The sequence below is a fragment of the Typopeltis vanoorti genome, chromosome 2, assembly GCF_054136105.1.
Source record: "Typopeltis vanoorti isolate ZY-2024b chromosome 2, IOZ_Tvanoo_1.0, whole genome shotgun sequence".
Lineage (NCBI taxonomy): Eukaryota > Metazoa > Arthropoda > Arachnida > Uropygi > Thelyphonidae > Typopeltis > Typopeltis vanoorti.
Window position 1 is genome coordinate 174,649,929 of NC_143550.1, and position 24,326 is coordinate 174,674,254.

The 24,326-nt window shown below is 37.5% G+C and overlaps 1 protein-coding gene across 1 annotated transcript in view; it reads left to right on the forward strand.

Annotated features, from left to right (window-relative positions):
* Positions 1 to 24,326, forward strand: part of LOC150109678 (apoptosis-inducing factor 3-like) — a 288,264-nt gene that overhangs the window by 253,339 nt on the left and 10,599 nt on the right. The window contains exon 10 of the mRNA XM_090402963.1: positions 5,661 to 5,765. Within this exon, the coding sequence (XP_090259089.1) occupies positions 5,661 to 5,765 (105 nt within the window). The remainder of the gene's footprint in view (positions 1 to 5,660; positions 5,766 to 24,326) is intronic.

Sequence of the window (24,326 nt, forward strand, 5' to 3'; positions counted from 1 at the left end):
CAACAACTTTTCAATTTTAGTTTCCCTGCCCATTTTCTTCAACTTGTTCCAAAAACAGTAACTTCTTCAATCGCTTATGACCTTCCATGCAACCCATCTCTTGCATACAGCTGTCTTTTGCCTTCAACCACACTCCAGACATCAACAAATTCCAGACCTCTTCTTTTTGCACATTCTTGCAATCATATCATTCATTATTATTGCTTGTCTACTTAACTCATAATTGTCAAACTGAGGAAGCACACACACACACACACACACACACACACACACACACACACACACACACACACACACACACACACACACACACACACACACTATCCTCCCATTGACACTTTTCTTCTTCACAATATCTAACAATGTTCTTATATCTTTTGCTACCCAATTTATACTACCACTCAGGTCATTTGTACCTACCATAACTATCATATTTTCTGCATCATGCCCTCTCTTTATTGCTAAAGCCACTCTCTCTATTGTTCCACCAGGCAAGCACTCATCAGGCACACTGCTCTCCATATCCTTAATCATAAAATCACCATATATTTTACCAGTCATAACTTCATTCAAGTCCAAACAAGAGTCACTCACGGCTTCATTTTCTATGCTATTCAGCATGACTCTCCCAATTTTACTCAATGCCCTTTTACTTACTTCCTCACTCTCACAACATCTCGTTTCTTCTAGACCTCTTGTGCTTTCATTCTGTTGACTCCCAGTCACTCCCATACTATTTATTTCTTCATCAATCTCCAAAGACTCTCACATACTTAATCCTGTTCTGGTTACTTCAGCTAGAGTAATCTCTATAGTCCTAATTTCTCTATTCAACCCATTGAATTCGGTTTTAATTTCCAGAACCCCCTTATGGAGCACTTCCAATTCCTCTTGCAAAAGATGGTCACTTTTCATATTCTCGAACTCCTGCTGAAGTTCATCCACTACTGTCCCAACGTCTGCTTCCATTCCTAATCGCTCCAGCCTATCCCAACACTTCTCATATACATCGACATTTTCATTCTTCTCATTTAGCCAAACAGTCCACAGATCCTTCACATTCCTCGGCGCATACATATAACGCATCCACTGAGAAAAATCCAACACAGAGCCAGACTTTCGTATAGAAGTGCTATGAGCCACTGACGTACGTCTCTTGTTGGACGCCAACTTTAGTGGCTGAAGTAGTGAAACAAACAGCATCAAAAACACATTATATACAACAGAGTTCAAAACAATAACACCATTGAAGGACACTTGTATCCAACTGAAACACAAATGCAGCACAATTTGAGACAAAAAGGCACACTATACTTTAATTTAAAACCACGTTTTCCAGTACAACTCACAACACGACCGCCACATTTACTAACGATACTGACGAATCATTGTTCTCAGTGATAAATTTTGTTAAGTCTCGTAATAGGAGTAGCCTTACAGATGAAACTAGTAGCACATGCATAGCTCTAAAGGTTACAAAATATAAATCTAATATAAATTATCAGTCATCAGTGATGAAGCAGCAGAAGTCTCACTGATGCTAAATAAATAAAACATCCTCTATTTTTCTTTCTCTAGTTTTGATTTGATGTTTTTGTTAAAATTGTAAAGATTAACTTATGTTTAATATATTATGTGGGTAAAATAACATTTTATTTCATGTACGAAGGTGGTCTGAAAAGTTCTCGGCCGAACAGTGAAAAAACAAATTTATAATTTCAAATTTATTTTTATTTTTCAACATAATCTTCCTTAAGACTAATACATTTATTCCAGCGATGCTCTAGTGCCATTATCCCGTCCCTGTAGTGGTTCTCAGTAAGATCTGCAAAATACTCCTCTATAGCTGCAATCACCTGTTGATTTAAAGAAAAATGCTGGCCAGCGAGGAAGAGTTTTAGTTTTGGTAAGAGACAGAAGTCAGGAGTGAAATCTGGGGAATAGGGTGGATGTTCCAACAATTCATAGTGCAAGTTTATTTTTCACTTGGTTAGACTATAATAAATTTAATTTAATTCTTTATCCAAGTGTGAGCAAACAAAGTTTGCGTCTGAAAATATCTTCAGGACTGGGGTAAGGTAGTACAACACTGGGAACTCGTAGGAAAGGTGGACTAAGCTAACTTCACTAATATCTCAGTATCTCCCATAATGCAAAACACATCTCCTTGTGGATATGTACAATGTTATGCATTAAGGGAAGGGCCACTACCCAGACTAGTTTCGACCTTTATTGAGGTCTCTTCAGTGGGAGCTAGGCCCTAAGTGGAGATACCATTGTGTGTGCTATTCAAAATACGTATTAAAACGTAATAATTGTTTTGAAAAAATTTCCACTTAAAATAATCAAGATTTTTATGATGTTTACTGAAAACATTAATCTATTTTAGGAAAATGTCTTGGCTTGTGGACCCCCAAAGCCTGGGGCCCCTAGGCACGTACCTCATTGCCTTAATGGGTAATCTGCCACTGGTTGTTTAATTTGTACATAAATGATATAGAAAATGGCTTAAAGGGAGATATTCAGTTGCAAATGATGCAAAGTTGGGTAGCACAATAAAAAATCAAGCTGATGTTGAGAGTTTGCATGATGATTTAAATAAGCTGGTAAAATGGGCCAAAGGAAATGAATGTCAGTTAAATGTGGAAAAGTGTCAAGTTATGCATTTTGTGAGTAAAAGATTACCAGCTGTGTACTACATTGATGGAATGGTACTCCAAGAGCTTGATGAGGCTAGGGACATAGGGGTGTTGGTAGATATGGAGATGAAGTTCAGGGGACACATTGCTAAGGTGTCCAAGATTGCACATAGTATTACTTGGTTATTGAGGAGCACACTAACGTCCAGAGATAAAGAGGTTATTATTCCCCTTTATTAAGCGTTGATACTTCCACATTTGGATTACTGTGCTCCGGTCTGGTCGTCTGGATTCCTTGGAGATGGAGGAGGTTGTGGAAAGGGTTCAGAGGAGAGTGACTAAGTTGGTGAGTGATGTAAAAAATGCTCCCTACATTGATAGATTGAGAGCTTGTGGATTGCAGAGGTTGGTTGATAGGCAGAGAAGAGGGGATATGATAGAAATATTTAAATTACTAAAAGGTTTTTATAAGATTGATGCAGGGGAAATGTTTCAGCTGTGTGATAGTGATGGAAGAACAATAGGTCATTCCTGGAAATTAAGGATAAGTGTGGTTAACAAGGGTGTGAGAACGAGGTTTTTCTTCTGGAAGGTGGTGAATGAGTGGAATGCATTGCCTGATTCAGTTGAGTTCTTCGTCTGTAAATGAATTCAAGAAGAGATATGATAGATATTGTTTTGATAGTTTGGGTCTCCTGCGATGAGTCAACTGACTCCATGGAGATACCCATAATAATAATAATAATTCACAAGAATATGTAGATGCAAAATGGATACTAATACTGTTGCAAGGGTTTTTAAATATACAAAAGTTTCTTGAATAATATATCAATTCCTTAGTGATGAACTTCTCTCTGTTACTCCCATCTCTAATCGCTCCTTTTCAATGTTTTCCATGTCAACTCTTAGATCAACAAATTTCTGTCTCCAAATTTGAGCTACTTTGAAAATCAGTCAGCTGCATTTCAAAATCATCCACGTTTATCCATGAAAACATCTGCAATTTTAATTCATCCAGTTTTGTAGTGTCTGGAAACTTAATGAATTTTGCATCTTCTAATTCTCTGAACTTGTCAAATCTTAGAGAGAACTGCTGAACAGTTGACACACAATGACGTTTAAAAATAGCTTTTGATGCCATTGCATTGGCAGTCTGTTCTGTCTGTCATCCTTTTGGAGATTATTAATGTAATTCTTTAGGTTTGGAAAATATCTAAATCTCTCACTGTCTACATCCCTCTTAAAAACTCCTAGTTTCATTTCAAATGCCTTTATGTCATGAAACATAACATCAGGAGTCTTATCAGAGCCCTGTAGTTTACGGTTCAAGTCATTTAAATGTTCTCAAAAATCTGTAAAAACATCACTTTGCAAGCCCACACCATGTCATACATTTCTTTATAATTTGTTGATTAGTGAAAAAGAGATTTATCTCTTCCAGGCATTCAACAAATCGTTTCAGAACAAGACCTCGACTAAGCCAACGAACATTGTTTACATTATTAGTCCTTTGTACCAATCCACTTCATTCAATAGATTCTGAAATTGTTCTTTTATTCAAAGCTCATGCAGATGTAATTAACAACCGTGTTACTTTTTGCATCACTTCTTGAAGTTCCTTTAGAACCAGTTTTTGCACATAAAGTCTCCTCATGTATGATGCAATAAAAAAGTATCATAAGATGTCGGATACGTATTTATTTATTTAATTATTTTTAAGGTAAGTCCTGGATTGCGTGCCAGAAAAAAGTTGTTGACATGTCACGTTTGACACATGTGCCAAGGGTTCCCCACCTCTGACCTATACCTTTACCCCTTCCTGGCACAAATAGATTTCAACCATAGTTTCTACATCCACCAAAAAATTTGATGTACTTTTCATACAAGATGCTGCCTCACACCTTTGCAGCTGCTAACTCGATACAAATCCCAAATCTGCCCAACTATGGAATATTGCTCCCATATTTGGGATAGTGTAACAAACTCCCCTCTAAGATTGCTTAATTCTATCCAGAAGAGGATAGTCTGAATAATTAATGATCGCTCTCTCACAGACAAATCCTTTCAGAAAAACTACATTCAGAAATCTACATATTCTTGTCTCTTCTGCAGTTATTTTTAAGGACAGTGTTCTGCTGAATTGCCACTATTATTCCTCCACTTTCCTCCAAAACCATTGGAAGTATTGGTAACCAACACTTAGAGTCCATCTTGAAACTCATCAAACGAACTTTACTGCTTCCTCTTTCAGTTCATCGACCTCCATTCTTTTGGAACAGCCTCTCCCACTCTGCCTTCCCCAAAGAATACTGCCTTCATTTGTTTAAAAAAAAAAAAAAAGAATGTAAACAGATTTTCCCCTTTCTTCTTATCCTATTTCAACACATGGCACTGATATTGCCATGGGTCTTGTGATTTTTTTTTTTTTTTAATTTTTTTTTTTTTTATTTGTGTGGTTCAGATATTAAAAATAAAAAATAAATGTCCTCCTACTTGTATCCATTCTAAAGACTCCTCTTGTATATAAATATATATAAGAAATATGGACTCTCTTAAGATCATATATTTCTGCATAAGTTTTTTTAATGTTATTTAATTAAAAGACATTTGGTTTCATAGTCAAATGTCATTTCAATCAGTTTGCCCACTAAGAAATTCAGATATATATATATAAGCTTTCTTTTGAATAGTGTAATCAAAGCTGAAGCTTAAAATTAAATCATTATCATTAATTCTCTTTACTTTTACCATCCACAATCTGTTACTGTGGATGGTGAAGTAAAGGGAATTATTAAATGGGAAGATGTGGTCAATAAGTTTGGAAGTTAAATATGGAGGTTGGTTGTTTCTTGTCTTCTTTGTTTCAAGTAAAATAAATGTTGCATTGTAGTAATATAGTGAACTTTATTAACACCAAGGATTATTGGATTTTATAAATTAAAATATATGCAGAATAAAATGAACATGGAATAAATATCAAGTTAGTTCATCTTTTATGAAGAAATTTCCTTTCTGAAATAGGGATGGAATTGTTATTGCTATAGCAACAATGAATAGTGATCCAGTAGCATCACAATTTGCATCATTAATCTATAGTGGTAAAACCTTAACAAAAGAAGAAATCATGTGAGTATGCTGAAGTAATTGTAAGTTATTTATTACATTTAGAAGTTTCTACATATTGCTATGTGATCTTTTTCATTATTTTTTTCATCTGTTTATTATTATTATATGGGCTTCTCCATGGAGTCAGAAGATTCATTGTGGGAGATCCACACTAATCATTATTTACACAATACCTATCATTCATCACTATTCAAGTGAAAAATCTAGTCCACAGATCTTTACTGACCATACTCTTACTCAATTTCCAGAGGTGACACATTGTTCTTTCCCTACTAGCCTCATTAATTTCCTGCAATTCAGCTCCATCGGTGATACACAGTATGTAATTATTTCATTCCAAAGACCATAACCTTACATCTTGCAACATTAAATTATAACTTTTATCAATCACCCACACTGGCATTTATTTAAATCATCCTGTAGGACATAGTCAAGAAAATGTCAGTTGATTCAGCTAGGGAGGTGTGGTGAAGTTATCAGCAAGAATAGAAAAACCACAACTCAGTGATGAATTCAGGAAGTTAAAGAGGTGATTGCAGAAAAGAAGAAAGCATATTGAAAGTTCCAATGAATAAGTCAACATGTGCCCTGTGAGATTTATTATTTCAGACCTCCGTAGATTCATAACAGTGAAGACAGATAAAACTTTAAAAAAGAAAACCATTGTGTAAAATTAACTAAATAGAAGTCATGGGAAGACTAAGAATATTATTATTATTCAGGCCTTCATGGAGTCAAAAGACTTATCGCACTCCTTCTTAGGAAACAGAGTCTATCAAGACTCATCGTGAGAGGTCCCTGCTAGGAAACACAAAGTCTATCATACCACTCCTTAAACTCATTGACCGTTCTCGCTCTCACCACTCCACCAGGCAATGCATTCCATGGTTCAACCACCCTCCATGCAAAGAAACCACTCCTCACCCTCTTACTCACAGTTTCCTTTCGTAACTTCCAGGGATGGCCTCTTGTCATCACTCCTTCCCGCCGTTCAACCAAGCGAAAGAACTCCCCAGTGTCAACCCTGTAACCACCTCTAAACAGTTTACAAGTCTCAATCATATCACATCTCCTTCTTCTATCCACTAAACTCTGCAGTCCACATTCCCTCAGCCGATCTTCATAACTAACATTGTAGAGTCCTGAAACCATCTTTGTTATCCATTTTTGTACCCTTTCCACAGTTAATTTATCCCCTTCAAATCCTGGGGACCAAGTCTGAAAACAATACTCTAAGTGTGGTCTGATCAGAGATTTATACAACGGAATGATAACCTTTTTATCTCTGCAGGTCAGTGTCCTTCTCATAATTGTAGCAATCCTCTGTGTTACCTTCACCACCTTTGCAATATGTCCCCTAAATTTCAGGTTTCTATCAGTCATCAACCCTAGATCTCTTGTCTCCCCTACTTCCTTCAGTATAACTCCTCCCATAGAGTATGCAGTATCCAATCGATGTTTCCCAAACCTCAAGACCTTACATTTTGCTGCATTAAACTGACACCCCCATTCATTTGCCCATCTATCAAGCTTATTCAAATCCTCTTGCAGGGCTACCACATCTGCACTATTACTAATAATCCTTTCCAGCTTCGCATCATCCGCAAACAACTGAATATTTCCTTGCAATCCACTGGCAATGTCATTGATATAAAGGTTACACAATATAGGTCCTAGTTTTGAGCCCTGTGGGACCCCACTTCTAACCCTCTGTCTCCTTGAAACTGCTCCACCATACACAACCCTCTGATACCTATCAGACAGCCAATCCTGAATCCAGTTGACTAATCTGACATCCAGACCCATGTGCTGCAACTTAAATCTCAGCTTATCATGTGGCACCCTGTCAATTGCCTTCGCTAAGTCTAAGAAAATGGCAGTATATGCCTTTCTCCTCATCTAATGCTCTTGTAACTTTATCATAAAAGGCTAGCATATTGCAAAAACAAGAGCGCCCCTTCACAAATCCATGTTGACTCTCACAGATAACATTACCCTCATCTGCCCAATGCTGTATGCGGTCCTTCACTACTTTCTCCAAGATCTTACTAACTACTGATGACACACAAACTGGTCTATAATTAGACACTTCCAGTCTGCTACCACCATTAGGTCAAAGGAACTGTCAGTTCTTTAGTGCGTTCTCTCAGAACTGATGGTGAAATATCCAGTCCCACAGCTTTACTTACATCCAGAGTACTCAGTATTTGGAACCACACTCTCCTCCTGCACCTCTAAACCTCAACCCTGCCCTATCCCCCTATCCCTCTAGTATTAAAATTTACTCCTCCAGGATGAAATATTCCAATAAAGTGTTCATTGAACAATTCCACTATGTCCTCTGCATCAAATCCAATTTATATCCCACAATGTCATTCTCCACAATCATTTATCCTCCTACTAGCCACATAGCTAAAAAATTCCCTAGGATTTTCTTTGGATCTAGGGCCAATCTCTTCTCATATTCCAGTTTCGCCTTCCTTACCATACTAGTCACTCTCCTGGCCTGTGTCTTATATTCCTCATGCATCTCCTCTTCATCTGTCTCCTTATATCTCTTCCATTGTCTCTTTTTCACATGCAGTTCATGTTTAATATTGTTTGTCATCCACTTTACACCAAATTGTGTACTCTACTTCACTTGTGGAATACGGCTTACTATTGTTGCTAACAAATAATCCTTTACAATTTCCCAAACACTAATGATATCCCAGCCTTCTAATTCCACCCTCCATGAAACTTCTCCAAGTTGATGTCTAAAACTATTATAATCATCTGCCTTATAATTCCACATATGTTCCAGTCTCTTTGATACTTCTGTATGTCTTTTCATCTTCCAAGTCAAAACCACATGGTCACTCTCTCCAACTGGTGGGAGAGATGTCATCTCAGTTATTATCAACTCTTCTGATGCTATTACCAAATCCAAAACTCTTGAACCTCTTATTCCCTCTATTACATGTTGCCTAAGACATTTGTCCCTCAAGAATTCTAGAAATTCCATTCCCTTATTGCTACATGCATCTTCCTCTCCTCAGTTTATACTGCTGTAGTTAAAATCTCCCATAGCAATCATTCTTCTTGCACGTGCCGAACTCAACTAAACATCTAAAAATCTCCTTTTCCCTACCCTCTGTGCTTGTTGGTTTGTAGCAACACTCCACTAAATTCTCTTTTAGTGGAGTGTTGCTACAAAGTGGAGTGAACCCTGTCCTGCCCACCTCTGGCTCACACCATATGGTTTCAAAACCACTAGTGTGACTGCCTTTCAAAGCCTCCACTCTTAGAGGACATAAGTCGTCACTTATCATAAGCAGCATTCCACCACCACCACGCTTTCTCTTCCTATCCTGCCGAAAAATGCTGTACCCTGCTACTTCTATTCCTGTTATTATATCTTCTTCTGTCAACCATGTCACAGTGATCCCAATAATCTTTGGCCAGGCTGATGATATTATCAACGCCACCAATTCCTCTCCTTTATTCCAGATACTCCTGGCATTAGTATAAAGCATAAAAATTCCACTGTTTCTATACCCAGCATTATCCCCTCTGGACTCCACTGGGTTCAGCGTTATCTGATGTCATCCCCCTTCTCCCAAGTACCCATTCCCACTAGAGGCCACCCTTGCTACCATCCACTCTGGGCATTCTAGTTTCCTTGCATTGATACACCGACTCGTTCAGAACAGCAAAAATTACATTGGAATTTCCTTACTGAATATTCCAAATAAGATTTATCAAGCATACTTGAGAAGAATGTAGAAGAGAAATATCAGGAAAATAGGAGTATGTTCAGGAGTACATTAAGCAAAGCTTAGCGTTTGCAGAAAGAGTACTATAAAAGGAATTAGAGATGATAAATGTTAAATGAAAACTGAAGATAATAACATTCTAGATGTCTTGAGTAATTACCTTGAAAGATTGCTAATTTATCATTATTATTATTATTATTACGGATGACTCCAGGGAGTCCTTACACTCATCGAGGGAGGCCCTAAACATCATGTCCACGCAACTATTCGACATTCTCACAGTATCTATCATACCTTTCCTTGAACTCATTCACTGTCATAGTACCCACAACAGACTCTGGCAGCGTATTCCACTGCCATTTACCACTCTAAAGGTAAAGAACCCAACTCTAACACCCTTGCTAACCACACTCTTGCCCAGCTTCCATAGATATATACCCTAGTTCTCCCACCACCAGTCCTGATCTCAAAAATATCCTCTGAATTAATCCTATAGAAACCCTTTAGCAATTTGAACGTCTCAATCATATCTCCCCTTTTCTGCCTATCAACTAATTTCTGCAACCCACAAATCCTCAACCTGTTCTCATAAGGTTCATTCCATAGACCTGCTATCATCTTGGTCACTCGCCTCTGGATCCTCTCCACCTTCTCCCCATCAAGAAGAAACCTCGGTGACCAAATCTGGGCACAGTAGTCGAGATGAGATCTTATCAGGCTTTGTAAAGAGGTACAATAACTTGCTTGTCTCTGCTCGTCAAAGTTTTTTTCAACAACCAAGTGAGTTGATGAGCTGATTTAGCTACTTTCGCAATATGCCCCCTAAACTTCATCTCCCTATCCACCAACACTCTCAAGTCCCTGGCCTCATCAATCTCATGGAGTACAGTTCCACCAATGTGGTTTACTGCTGCTAATCTTTTTACCCCAAAATGCATAACCTTACATTTTGTCACATTAAATTGACATCCATTCTCCTTAGCCCAGAACTCCAATCTATCCAAGTCTTCCTGCAAGATTTTGACATCTTCTGCATTCACTATTACCCTACCCAACTTTGCATCATCAGTGAACAAATGAACTGTTCCTCTTAGATCGTTCCCTATGTCGTTAATGAACAAATTCAACAGCAGTAGTCCAAGAACAGAACCCTGTGGCACACCACTAGTCACAGCCCATCTTTTGGACTCTACTCCTGAATAAACTACTCTCTAATATCTCTCCATCAACCACCCACCTATCCATCTCACCAACCTTATATCCATTCCCAAATGTTGTAGTTTATGGATTAGAATTCCATGTGGTATCCTGTCAAATGCCTTTGCAAGGTCCAGTGGTGTCACTGTAAACCCATTACCCTTATCCAGTTCAGCCGTCACCGTGTTATAAAACTTGAGCAAGTTACTGAGGCATGATCTAGCCTTCATAAAGCCATGCTGTCCCCCATACAGTATCTTATTATCATCAATCCATTCCTGTATTTTTCCCGTGACTACTTTCTCCAAGACCTTGACAACGACTCCTGATATGCAGTGGAACTATTTTCCCCTCTTTACACACCTTTGGGACTAAACCAGACCCAAGACTCAGATTAAACAACATGGTCAAGGGCACAGATAATTCTTTAGCCACTTCACATAAGACCCATGGCGGTATACCATCCAATCCCACAGATGTATTCATATTAAGGTTCTGTAATAGACTATTCACCTCCACTTCATTCATCACAATTCCCATATAAACTAATGGTTCCTTAATAATTAAAGACTTATTTTGTAAGCTAGCCAAGTAAATAATAGTTTAATATCCAACGTTTCACTGACTAATATCTGTCAGCATTTTCAAAGGAATATACTGGTAGGCGATGAAAGTAACAAAAACTAGGAAACTAACTGACAATTCTAAAAATTATATAAAGTTATCACTGAACGTGAAACAGTGATATGATACGCGTGTCACAAGTACAACGTTTTATTTGTTGAGATATTTATTGTAATTTTCATGAAAGTTCATTTTTTTTTGGTTAAATGATCTGATTAGAGTTTTCCATATACCTGGTAAGATTAGGCCTTGATTCTTATTTAAGTTACCTGTTGAACGGGGGGACTGTAGCAGCTTCTTTGAAAGTTCTGGAATGGTAGTTCTCTTCTATGTAGGGCATATGACTCATATCCCATTCAATATTATGGTTGGTAGAGGACATGATATAACAGGCCTGCTATTCTTAACATAGCCTATGTGTTCCTTCTTTCTTGTTTCAAAACTTCTTGATGTCTGTCCAATATAATTGATACCACATGAACAGGGTATGCTATAAACTCCAGAGTATTTGTAGAAAGGATGGCTATCTTTCGGTGATCTTATAAACTTTTGTATGGTCTCAATAGGTTTGAAGGTTACTCTGATATTATAAGGTTTTAGAAGAAGAGCTAATTTTTTGGATATGGTACTAACAAATGGAATTGTTATAGAGCTGATGTACTGGATTGTATTGGGTTGCATCTCGTTGTCTTTGCTGTATGTCACTAAAGAGAATCTTGTTGATGATTCTTGTTGGGTAGCCATTTAGGGATAGATCTCTGGATATTTTCAATTATTCTTCTTGTAAGTCGCCAGGGTGTGTGGTACAGTGAATAGCTCTTTTTTTTTGAGCATATAGATGATGCTGAGTTTCTGGGATATGTGGTGACATGAGTCGAAATGGAGGTAACGTCCAGTGTTAGTAGGTTTTCTATATACTGACAGCTTGATGCTATTGTCAGTTTGTTTCTTAGTAAGGCCATCCAAGAATGGAAGTTTATTATCTTTTTCAAGTTCCAATGTGAACTTGATTGTGTTGTGGTAGCAATTAATTTTGTTTAGATAATCTATTAGATCTTCCTTTTTGTGATTCCAATTGATGAAGATGTCGTCAGCATACCTAAACCATGTGGTTGGTTTAGGGGTAATTTGGGATAAGATTTGAGTTTCCAAATTTTCTAAGAATAGGTCGGTACAAGAAGGAGAGAGAAGGCTACCCATGGCTAAACCAATCAGTTGTTTGTAGTAGGTTTTTTGCCATGTAAAGTAATTCGAAGTTAAGCAATGCTTGAACAACTTGGTGATGTTTGGTGGGAACAAGTTTTCTAAGATGTCGATGACTTCTGAAACTGGGATATTTGTGAACAGAGCTGTGACATCCAGGCTAGCCAGAATATTATCATCAGAGATAAGGACGAATTTTAATTTTTCCAAGAAATGTTAGGAGTTCTTGATGTAAGAATCCGTGTTGTGAATGTGTTCTTGTAACAATTTGGCTAGATATTTAGATAGTCTATAAGTAGGGGAATGGATGCCATTGTTGGATTCTGATTATGTAGAGATTAGAGTAATTATTATTTGGTTCAGAATCCAACATGATCTTCCATCACAAAGGCTACATTTGTAAATATTATTTAATATATAACTTATTTTAAAATTTAATAATCATATAACTACCTTAATTTTGTCTAATATTTAATTATTTAATCAAAGATATATGTATTAATAATGAAAAGACTGTATTAAATATTAAGTTATTTTATTTATTGTTATGTCAGTATTATAGGAATTTGTATTTGATAATTTAACTGCGCATTAATTGAAATGTAAATATTCTCTATTTATTCCTACTTGTGGAAATTCAATAGCTCAATTTTATTATATTTTGTTTTGTTGTCATGGAGACGTATGTAAGTAAGCTTGCATGAGTTGGAACAAGGCGTGAGGGAAAATGCTGAAAGCTTACTGGAAAGTTAGAGATCACGAGAATAATTTAGGCGGGAATAATGGATATATAAGCGATGAACGGTGGAAAAAAGAGAGCATTAGCGATTTATTAGAGAGAGAGATTGGCATTCAGTTGGAATTGGAGTGTTCAGCATTCGGGGAATCAGAGTGCGATATTAGCGAGTCGGCAAGTCACTCAAGCAGTTAATTTAAGTCTACTAGTCGAGAAGCAGTTAGCTAATAAGTTGTAGAATAACAATTATAGCTACAGAAAACAGCTGAGAGACTATTATATAGACTAGCATTAGTTGAGTTGAGATATAATTTCAGCGCTGACCTTTCAAGGACATTGGAACTTTGAAGCAAAGCACTAAGTTACTAGAGATTAGTAGAGGCGGTAAAGTTGATGTTTACCGTTAGCTGTGTTTGGAATTGTGCCTAAACAATTAATTGAATGCCGGAGGAATGAACAACTGTGCATATAAAACCTAAAGTTAAGGAATTATTGTGTTGCCTTATTTCATGAGTGATTATTACTTTATGCAACAACGTTTGTTTATTTGTATCGTGACCGATGATTAATTCAGTTATTGCTTAGAAGAATTATTTTAATGAGTGTCGTTTACTGTTTAAAGTGTTTACAGTTATAAAAAGTGTTTATGGATAAGTTGATGAAGATAGAAGATTATCGGTAAGATTATTCCAACCATTAATATTCCTTTGCATAGAAGTGTGAGAGTTTCATCCTAGAATTTCCTTATACTAACAGTAACTATTGCCGAGAATTAACTGAAGTGTAAAATTAAAAGTGTTTCTTTGTAAAGAGGTGTTACTGAAATTTTTATTGTATTTTAGAACTTAAGGAACTGTGAGAAGGCTGTATTATAGAGATAATAGATTTACCTTTGTCTGAGTCTGTTTTTGTTAATCAAAAGTTGTATATTGCCTGAATCTCTTTTACTGCACCATTCATAAAATATTCGAACCAAAGCGGGTAAATTAAGTAAGTCAGATATACTCAGCCAGTATATATATTAACAACATATAAGGAAAAGGTGGTTAAGAGTTGGTTTATCTTCAATTCTTGAGCTAATTCAGATATAAAGTGGTGCAGTCTCTAAATATAAATTTTCTTTATATTTGAATTAGAAATCAACTTGCAACCTATCAACTAGTTAAGAACATCTTAATAACTGTATATCGGATCCAAAGTATAGATTGAGAAGAAGTAGGCTCCAACACCATCTACTATTGGACGTAATGGTGTACCTTCTTTATGGATTTTGGGAACACCTTATAGTCTTGGGGTTAACGGATGCATGGATTTAAGTTTTTTGATTAAGTCCACAGGCCAGTTGGTCATATCACATAATAGTTCATTGGTATCAAGATGGTTTTTGTGAGTAGGATCTGTATTAAGAACATCATAGACAGATCTGTCCGATAATAGATTGTTGATCTTTTCTGCGTATTCCTTAATATTTAAGATGACAGTGTTGTTGCCCTTGTCAGCTTTCAGTATAATGATTTCTTTGTTGTTCTTTAATTTCAGTAGTACTTTTCTTTCTATGGCGCTAGAGTTGGTGTGAGAATATCTCGAGGGAGCGGAGAGGATTATGCTGCTTTTTAATCGTAAGTCATTTTCTGTTGTATGTGGAAATAATGAGAAGGCTTTCTCTAAGTTGCAGATAGTCCATTTTTGAAATAGTGGTTGGTTTCGAGGCGAAATTGAATCCCTTTTTGAGAATAGAGATCTCTGGTTTAGTTAAGATGGGATTAGATTAGTTTACAATGGCTTGGTTGTCTGGTAGGGAAGGTTTGGAGTTGATGTGATAATATCAATTACATCGGACAGACATCAAGAAGTTTTGAAACAAGAAAGAAGGAACACATAGGCTATGTTAGGAATAACAGACATGATATATCAGGCCTTTCTTCCCACTTTGCCTCTACCAACCATAATGTTGAATGGTAGTGCCCTACATAGAAGAGAACTACCATTCCAGAACTTTCAACGAAGCTGCTACAGTCACCCATTCAACAGGTAACTTAAATAAGAATCAAGGCCTAATCTTACCAGATATATGGAAAACTCTAATCAGATCATTTAACCAAAAAGAAATGAACTTTCATGAAAATTACAATAAATATCTCAACAAATAAAACGTTGTACTTGTGACGCTCGTATCATATCACTATTTCACGTTCAGTGATAACTTTATATAATTTTTAGAATTGTCGGTTAGTTTCCTAGTTTTTATTACTTTCTATCGCCTACCAGTGTATTCCTTTGAAAATGCTGACAGATATTAGTCAGTGAAACGTTGGATATTAAACTATTATTTACTTGGCTAGCTTACAAAATCAGTCTAATTATTAATACTAGTGGTCAAGAAAAAGGCCATCATAATGGTTCTTTCATTTTTTCAATGTCACCACCTGGATGATACACTCTTCCAGGTGGTGAAAAAAGGAGGTCACTATATCGACTGATTCAGTGACCTCCTTACCATTATCATTCCTTAAAATCATTCTGCTGTGTACAGTTTTTTTTTTTACTTGCAGCATATTGAAAGAACTGTTTGGGATTCTCTTTAGCTTGCATAGCTAGTTTCCTTTCATAATCCACTTTTGCTTTTTTTACCACACTCGTTACCCTTCAGGCCTGCGCTTTATACCGTTCTTGTACCTGTAGGTCACCTTTCTCTTTAAATTCCCTCCACAGTTGTTTCTTTTTTTGCAGCTCACGCTTAATAGTGTTATTCATCCATTTAACCCCTACTTGTTTTACTATTCGGACCCTAGTATACAATCAGCCATAACCTCCTTAAATAACAGCCATAAATTCTCCTTGACCACTTCCCATGCTCTATCGACATCCAGCCCTTGCAGTTTCACATGCCATGGCACTGATCCAAGCAATCTCCTAAGCTTGTCATACTTGCCAGCATGGTAATTCCACCTATACCCTGTCTTAATCGAAAATTCCACACCTTTAGCCACCTCCCAGGTCAAGACCAAGACCTTATGATCACTCTCACCAATAGGTGGCAACATGGTCATATTCATTACAGTCAAATTCTCGGATTCTATTACCAGGTCAAGCACTCTCAAACCCCTAGTATTTTCATTTACATGCTGTCTCAGATAGTTATCCCTTAATAATTGAATAAAATCCATTTCCTTCCTCACATGTGTCCTCTCTTCCTTCCAATCAATGTTACTATAGTTGAAATCCCTCATTATAATTACCCTCCTTCCACTCATTTCATCAATTTGTTTACTATGCATACTATCTCCACCATCTATTCCATCACCTAGTCTATAGCAGCACCCAACTATATATTTTGTTCTGCCAGTCTCAATCTTACACCAAATAGCCTCAAATGAGCTCTTTTCACTATCCTGCAATACCAATTTAAACCTCCTTGGCTGCAGTTCATCAGCAATCATCAATAACACTCCTCCCCCATTTTATTCTTTCTGTACCTCCTAAACACACTATAACCTACACATTCTGTCCCACTAACTATATCATCTTCCATCAGCCATGTTTCACTAATGCCAATAACTTGTGGCCAGGAAGAGCTAATCAAGGCCAAAACTTCTTCCTTCTTGTTCCTAATGCTCCTGGCATTATTATTATTCAGGTCTCCATGGAGTCAAAAGACTCATCGTGGAAGGTCCTTCCTAAGAAACACAAAGTCTATCATACCACTCCTTGAACTCATTGACCATTCTCGCTCTCACCACTCCACCAGGCAATGCATTCCATGGTTCAACCACCCTCCATGCAAAGAAACCACTCCTCACCCTCTTACTCACAGTTTCCTTTCGTAACTTCCAGGGATGGCCTCTTGTCATCACTCCTTCCCGCCGTTCAACCAAGCGAAAGAACTCCTCAGTGTCAACCCTGTAACCACCTCTAAACAGTTTACAAGTCTCAATCATATCACATCTCCTCCTTCTATCCACCAAACTATGCAGTCCACATTCCCTCAGCCGATCCTCATAACTATCGTTGTACAGTCCTGAAACCATCTTTGTTATCTGCCTTTGTACCCTTTCCACAGTTAATTTATCCCCTTTAAATCCTGGGAACCAAATAGTCCAAGTGTGGTCTGATCAGGGTCTTATGCAACGGAATGATAACTATTTTATCTCTGCAGGTCAATGTCCTTCTCATTATTGTAGTAATCCTCTGTGTTACCTTCACCACCTTTGCAATATATCCCCTAAATTTCAGGTTTCTATCAATCATGAATCCCAGATCTCTTGTCTCCCCTACTTCCTCCAATATAACTCCTCCCATAGAGTATGCAGTGTCCCATCGATGTTTCCCAAACCTCAAGGCTTTACATTTTTGCTGCATTAAACCGACACCCCCATTCATTTGCCCATCTATCTAGCTTATTCAAATCCTCTTGCAAGGCTGCCACATCTGCACTATTACTAATAATCCATCCCAGCTTTGCATCATCCGCAAACAACTGAATATTTCCTTGCAATCCACTGGCAATGTCATTGATATAAAGGTTACACAATATAGGTCCTAGTTTTGAGCCCTGTGGGATCCCACTTGTAACCCTCTGCTTCCTTGAAACTGCCCCACCATACACAACTCTCTGATACCTATTGGACAGCCAATCCTGAATCCAGTTGACTAATCTGACATCGAGACCCATTTGCTGCAACTTAAATATCAGATTATCATGTGGCACCCTGTGAAATGCCTTCACTAAGTCTAAGTAAATGGCAGTATATGCCTTTCCCTCATCTAATGCTCTTGTAACTTTATCATAAAAAGCTAGCATATTTGCAAAAACAAGAGCGCCCCTTCACAAATCCATGTTGACTCTCACAGATAACATTACCCTCATCTGCCCAATGCTGTATACGGTCCTTCACTACTTTCTCCGAGATCTTACTAACTACTGATGACACACAAACTGGTCTATAATTAGACACTTCCAGTCTGCTACTGCGCTTATGCAATAGCCTTCCATTCCAAGGGCACCTTTCCCATAGCCGGCCTTTCATTTAAAAGCCAGGTCAAAGTTACTGTCAAGTCCCTAGCACATTCTCTCAAAACTCATGGTGAAATACCATCCAGTCCCACAACTTTACTGACATCCAAAGTACTCAGTATTTGAAACACACTCTCCTCCTGTACTTCTAAACCTTGAGCCTTCCCTATCCCTCTAGTATTAAAATTTACTCCTCCAGGATGAAATACTCCAATAAAGTTTTCATTGAACAATTCTACTATGTCCCCTGCATCAGTCACTCTATTCCCATTTTTATCCAACAATATCATTCTTCCACAGTCATTTCTCCTCCTACTGGACACATATCTAAAAAATTCCCTAGGATTTTCTTTGAATCTTAGGGCTAATCTCCTCTCATATTCCAGTTTTGTCTTACTTACCATACTAGTCACTCCTCTGGCCTGTGTCTTATACTCTTCATATATCTTCTCTTCTCCTGTCTCCTTATATCTCTTCCACAGCCTCTTTTTCACATGCAATTCCTGTTTATACAATTACTCCAAATTGTGTCCTCTTGTTCACTCATGGTATACAACTTACCATTGCTGCTAACAAATATTCTTTCATAATTTCCCATGCACTAATGATATACCGGCCTTCCAATTCCTCTTTCCATGAAACTTCCCCAAATTGACCTTTTAGACTATTATAATCACCTGCCTTATAATTCCACATACGCTCCTGTCTCTTTGATACTCCTGCATGTCTATTCATTTTCCAAGTCAAAACCATATGGTCACTTTCTCCAACTGGTGGAAGAGATGTCATCTCAGTTATTATCAACTCTTCTGATGCTATAACCAAATCCAAAACTCTTGAACCTATTGTTCTCTCTGTTACATGTTGCCTAAGACATTTGTCCCTCAATAATTCTAGAAATTCCATTCCCCTATTGCTACATGCATCTTCCTCTCTCCAATTTATACTACTGTAGTTAAAATCTCCCATAACAATTCTTCTTCTTGCGCTTGCCAAACTTAGCTGTCTAAACATCTCCTGGTCCCCACCCTCTGTGCTCCTGGATCTGTAGCAACACCCCACTAAATATTCTGTCTTGTGCATCTCTACCTCACACCATATGCTTTCAAAATCATTAGTGTCACTGCCTTCCAAAGCCTCCACTCTTAGAGGACATAGATCGTCACTTATCATAAGCAGTACTCCACCACCACCATGCTTTCCCTTCCTATCCTGCCGAAAAATGCTGTAACCAGCGACTTCTATTCCTGTTATTATATCCTCTTCTGTCAACCATGTCTCTGTGATCCCGATAATTTTTGGCCAGGCTGATGCTATCTGTGCCACCAATTCCTCTCCCTTATTCCGGATACTCCTGGCATTAGTATATAGCATATAAATGCCGTTGTTTCTATACCCAACATTATCCCCTCTGGACTCCACTGAGCTCAGTGGTACCTGATGTAGTCTCCCTTCTCCCAAGTACCCATTCCTACAAGAGGCCACCCCTGCCACCATCCTCCCTGAGACACACTGACTTTTTCAGAACAGCAATCTCTCCAGATGTGTTCGTCCTTCCTCATTCAAATGTAAGTGGTCTCTTGCATACAATTCCTCTCTGTCCTCAAATGCATTCCAAGCATCCACATATTCCAGTCCTCTCTTATCACACATTCTTGCTATTATGTCATTCAATATTACTGCTCTTCTGCTCAGTTCGTCATTATCATACCTAGGCAACACACACACTATCTTTCCTCTCTGTGTCTTCTTTCTTACCACCTCAAGCAAGAATCCCATATCTCTCAATGCCCTATTTACACCACCACTCAAGTCATTTGTTCCCACCATCACAATCATCTCGTCCACCCTTTCAGCTCTCTTAACTGCCAAAGCCTCCCTTTCTTTCATTCCTCCTGGCAAACACTCCTCACGCATCCTATCTTGAACACCACCGATCATTGAGTCCCCATACATGAAATGAAGAGGTCCCACACCTATCTTTATGTGTAAATAAAACAAAAAGTGATATTACGTCAGTGGAAAATATGCAAAAGGAATACAATCAGGAGTTCCTTTTAATATTTCAGATAAAAAAAAAGCCAACAGTAACCTGAAATGTGGAAGGCTAACTGCAGTAGATGATTATTGACCAGAAATGCTTATAGAGGTATAATAGTTTTACATTTGCTGCACTACATAATTCAAAAGGCATGGTCAAGAAGGTCAAATTCTGGATTATTGTAATAGAACTGTGATAGTGCCTATATATGAAAAGGGGAGAAAAAAAAAATGTAAAAATTGCATTGGAATTTCTTTACTGAATATTCCAAATAAGATTTATCAAGCATGCTTGAGAAGATGCCAAGAAAAATTGTGGAAGAGAAATTTGGAGAATTACAGGCTGGGTTCAGGTGAAATAGTTGTCAGAATCAGATTTTCATTTTAAGATAAAGTTGAGAAATCATGGAAGTATAACAAGGATCAACTGACTCAGTTTTGTAGATCTTTCTTTTCACAAGGTGTCAAAAGAAAAGCTGTTCAAAACATCATTGCAGTTATATGGTGTAAATGGGACATTATATCAAGCATGACATAATCTTTGTTCTTTTGTTTATGTGAGTAGAGCAGTTGTCTTACATCAGGCAATGTAATTCATATCCCACCTAAAGAACATTCACAAACATCCATCTGAATTCAAACCCGCTGCTTGTTAGTTTGGAGAGCAAATACACTAACCATTTGGACAACTAGGCTAGCCCATTCTGTTTGAATTGCAAGTCAGCAGTTAGAATTGAAAAGGATACAGGAAGATGGTTTTCAGATCTTATTAAACCAGGTGTAAAAGCATTATTATCTCTACTTATTCATCATCTGTATGAATTACAGTATGGAGTAAGGTGGCATTGGGCATGATATCAGTTCTTTACTTTATATAGTTGACATTATATGCCTGAATAAATCCAGTACAAGTCTGCAGGATTTCTCGACTAAATTGAAAAACTGTAATAAATCGTTATGAAAATCTGAAAAGGAAAAAAAAAAAACTTTGAAAAGACAAAGACAGCGAAAATAGGCAGAGACATTGAAAACCTGAAGAATGAGCTACAGAATAAGCAAAACATTTCAGCAATTTAGGCACAGTTTTTAGTGAAGATGTCAAATTCAGATTTGAAATAGGCAATAGATCGTGCAAAACTGGTATGGTAAGAAGTCAATGGAATAAGAGAGAAATTAGTCAAAACACTAAACTTTCTTATATAGAGAAACCTGTAGAGTATTCATAGCTATAAATTCACATGTAGGTCACAGTAATTAACTTTTTAATAATATGTAAATATTTAATCTTAAGTATTATAAGACATCATCTGTACAGTTATTAAACAACAATTTGAATTACATTTTAAAAAACACATTTAGTTTGCATGCTTACATTGGAATCCCTTTATGTATACAGTAGCATGTTTAAGGACTAAATACTATTTGGCTGTAATTAAATGAAAATATAACTGATACATTTATTTTATACAGCTGAGGATAACAATTTCCCAGACTTTTGGGATAGTGAGACAGTCATTATAGTTAAGATTGGTTCTGTGCCATAAGACTTCAACACTTTCTTTATACAAATGCTCATGATTATATATGGATCAGTGTAGTAGCTTGGTGTGTTGCCATTGGATCCTGTGGTTGGCATTTTCAACTCCATGTTGTGTGGGGCCAGATTTGTGAGGTTTGATAAGATGGATGTGGTCTTGATGTTCAGAGGTGTGTTTATTTACAGATCTTCCTGTTTATCCATAGTAAGACAAGTTACAAGAACATGGCACTTCATATATGCCAGGTAGCATCAGTGGTGAGAGTTTGTCTTTTGGAGAAGGTAACAAATTGTGAATATGGTTTATTGGTTTATAGATAGCCCCAAGTTTGTATTTCTTCAAAATTTTTGATAATTGTTCAGAGATGCCTTTGATATATGGTATAGGAGTTATTGTGTCGGAAATAACTGACCCACTATCTGTCCGCCAAGAGTTTATTTTACACTTGGTTAGACTATAATAAGTTTAGTTTAATCCTTTATCCAAGTGTGAGCAAACAAAGTTTGCACCTAAAAGTATCTTCAGGACTGGGGTAAGGTAGTACAACACCAAGGCAACTCATTGCAAAAGTGGAGAAAGCTCTCCTCACTCCTATCTCAGTATCTCCCATAATGCAAAGCACATCTCCCTGCAGATATGTGTAATGCTATGCATTAAAGCAAGTGCCACTACCCATACCAGCTTCGACCTTTATTGAGGTCTCGTCAGCGGGAGCCAGGCCCAGTAGTGGAGACACCAAGGCAGAAGCAATGAGAGGTCATCCCAACCTATAGGAGTTGCCAAAGGGTGTACAACCTTATTATTAAATTACTCCAGATTCAGAGAAAGATGTTGAGAGTTTTTTTTACACTTGGTTAGACTATAATAAGTTTAGTTTAATCCTTTATCCAAGTGTGAGCAAACAAAGTTTGCACCTGAATGTATCTTCAGGACTGGGGTAAGGTAGTACAACACCACCTTTGCAACGAGTTGCCTTAGTGTTGTACTACCTTACCCCAGTCCTGAAGATACATTCAGGCGCAAACTTTGTTTGCGCCTGAATAGCAGAATATCATGATGCAATATCAGAATGTGTCCCAAAAGTTTGAAGACTAAATAGAGTAGGAGTCAAATGGATGTGTAATCTTATTAAGCAAGAGATTCGTAAGAAAAGGATGATGTGGAAGGAATACCATGTGCATGAGGATGATGTCCGTTATGAACATTATAAGCAGCAGACTAGAATAGTCACAATTGTTGTATGGAAAACAAACTCAGTATGAGAAGAAATTGGCTCTGCATGCTAAAGACAACCCACAAGAATTCTATCGATAGGCCGCAAGTAAAAGAAAGAATGAATATAAAAGAATAACTCTTCTAAATCCTGATGGCATGAGGGTTACAAATGCAGAAGAGGTAGTTCAGTTAATGAATGCCCATTTCATTAAAAGCTATCAACCTGGTGAACGCAACATTAAGCTCACTGTTACCTCTTCACTAGAGGAAGAAACGCAGTTGTATGAGGATGAGCTATTAGATCTGTTGCAAGAAATTGAAATTTGTTGCAGAAATTCAGCAATAGGAACTGATGGAATATCAGTACGTGTGCTAAAAGAGTGTTCAGCTGAACTGGCCATTCCATTGACCAGGCTGTTTAATGAGTCTCAGAACAGGGAATATTCTGCAGGAATGGAAGGAATGTATGGTAATTCCATTGTACAAGGGTGGTGCAAAGACCAATGTATCCAACTCTCGACCGATTAGTATCTCTGGAGTGGTGGTGAAGGTTTTTTGGAAAATTGGTTAGGGTTCGCATTCAGAAATGGGTTGACAGTGAATCTCTACTTTGCAATGAACAACATAGGTTTACTAAGGGGGGGGGGGTCATGTTTTAGTGGCTTGCTCACAGTCTATAACAATGTTACAATTGAACTAGACAAGGGGAATGGATACACCATTACTTTTGGATTTTGCTAAAGCTTTTGACAGAATACAGCATGGCAGGCTGCTGCATAAGTTGGAGAAAATGAGTCTAGGTTATGGAATATTAGCATGGATAAGAGGATGGCTCACTGACAGATATCAATAATGGTATACGGGAGATGTGAATCTGCAAAATTTTAAGGTAACCAGTGGTGTACCAAAAGGATCAGTCCTTCGTTCACTGTTATTCAGTCAGTACATTGATGAAATTGGGAAGGATTTGACAAGCTCCATACATAGGGTAATCAGAAATGCTGCCTGTATGCAGTACTTGCAGAATGATTTGAATAGGCTGGAATTGTTAGCATGGAAAAATGGGTGTCAGTATAATGTCAGTAAATGTAAAGTCATTCACTTCGGCATGATTAGATATCCAATGTCATATTATATTGGTGGGATTAGACTAGAAGAAACTGATGAGGCTAGGGATCTTGGGATGTTAATAGACAGGAAGTTGAAGTTCAGGGGTCATGTGGCAAAAATTGCAAATAC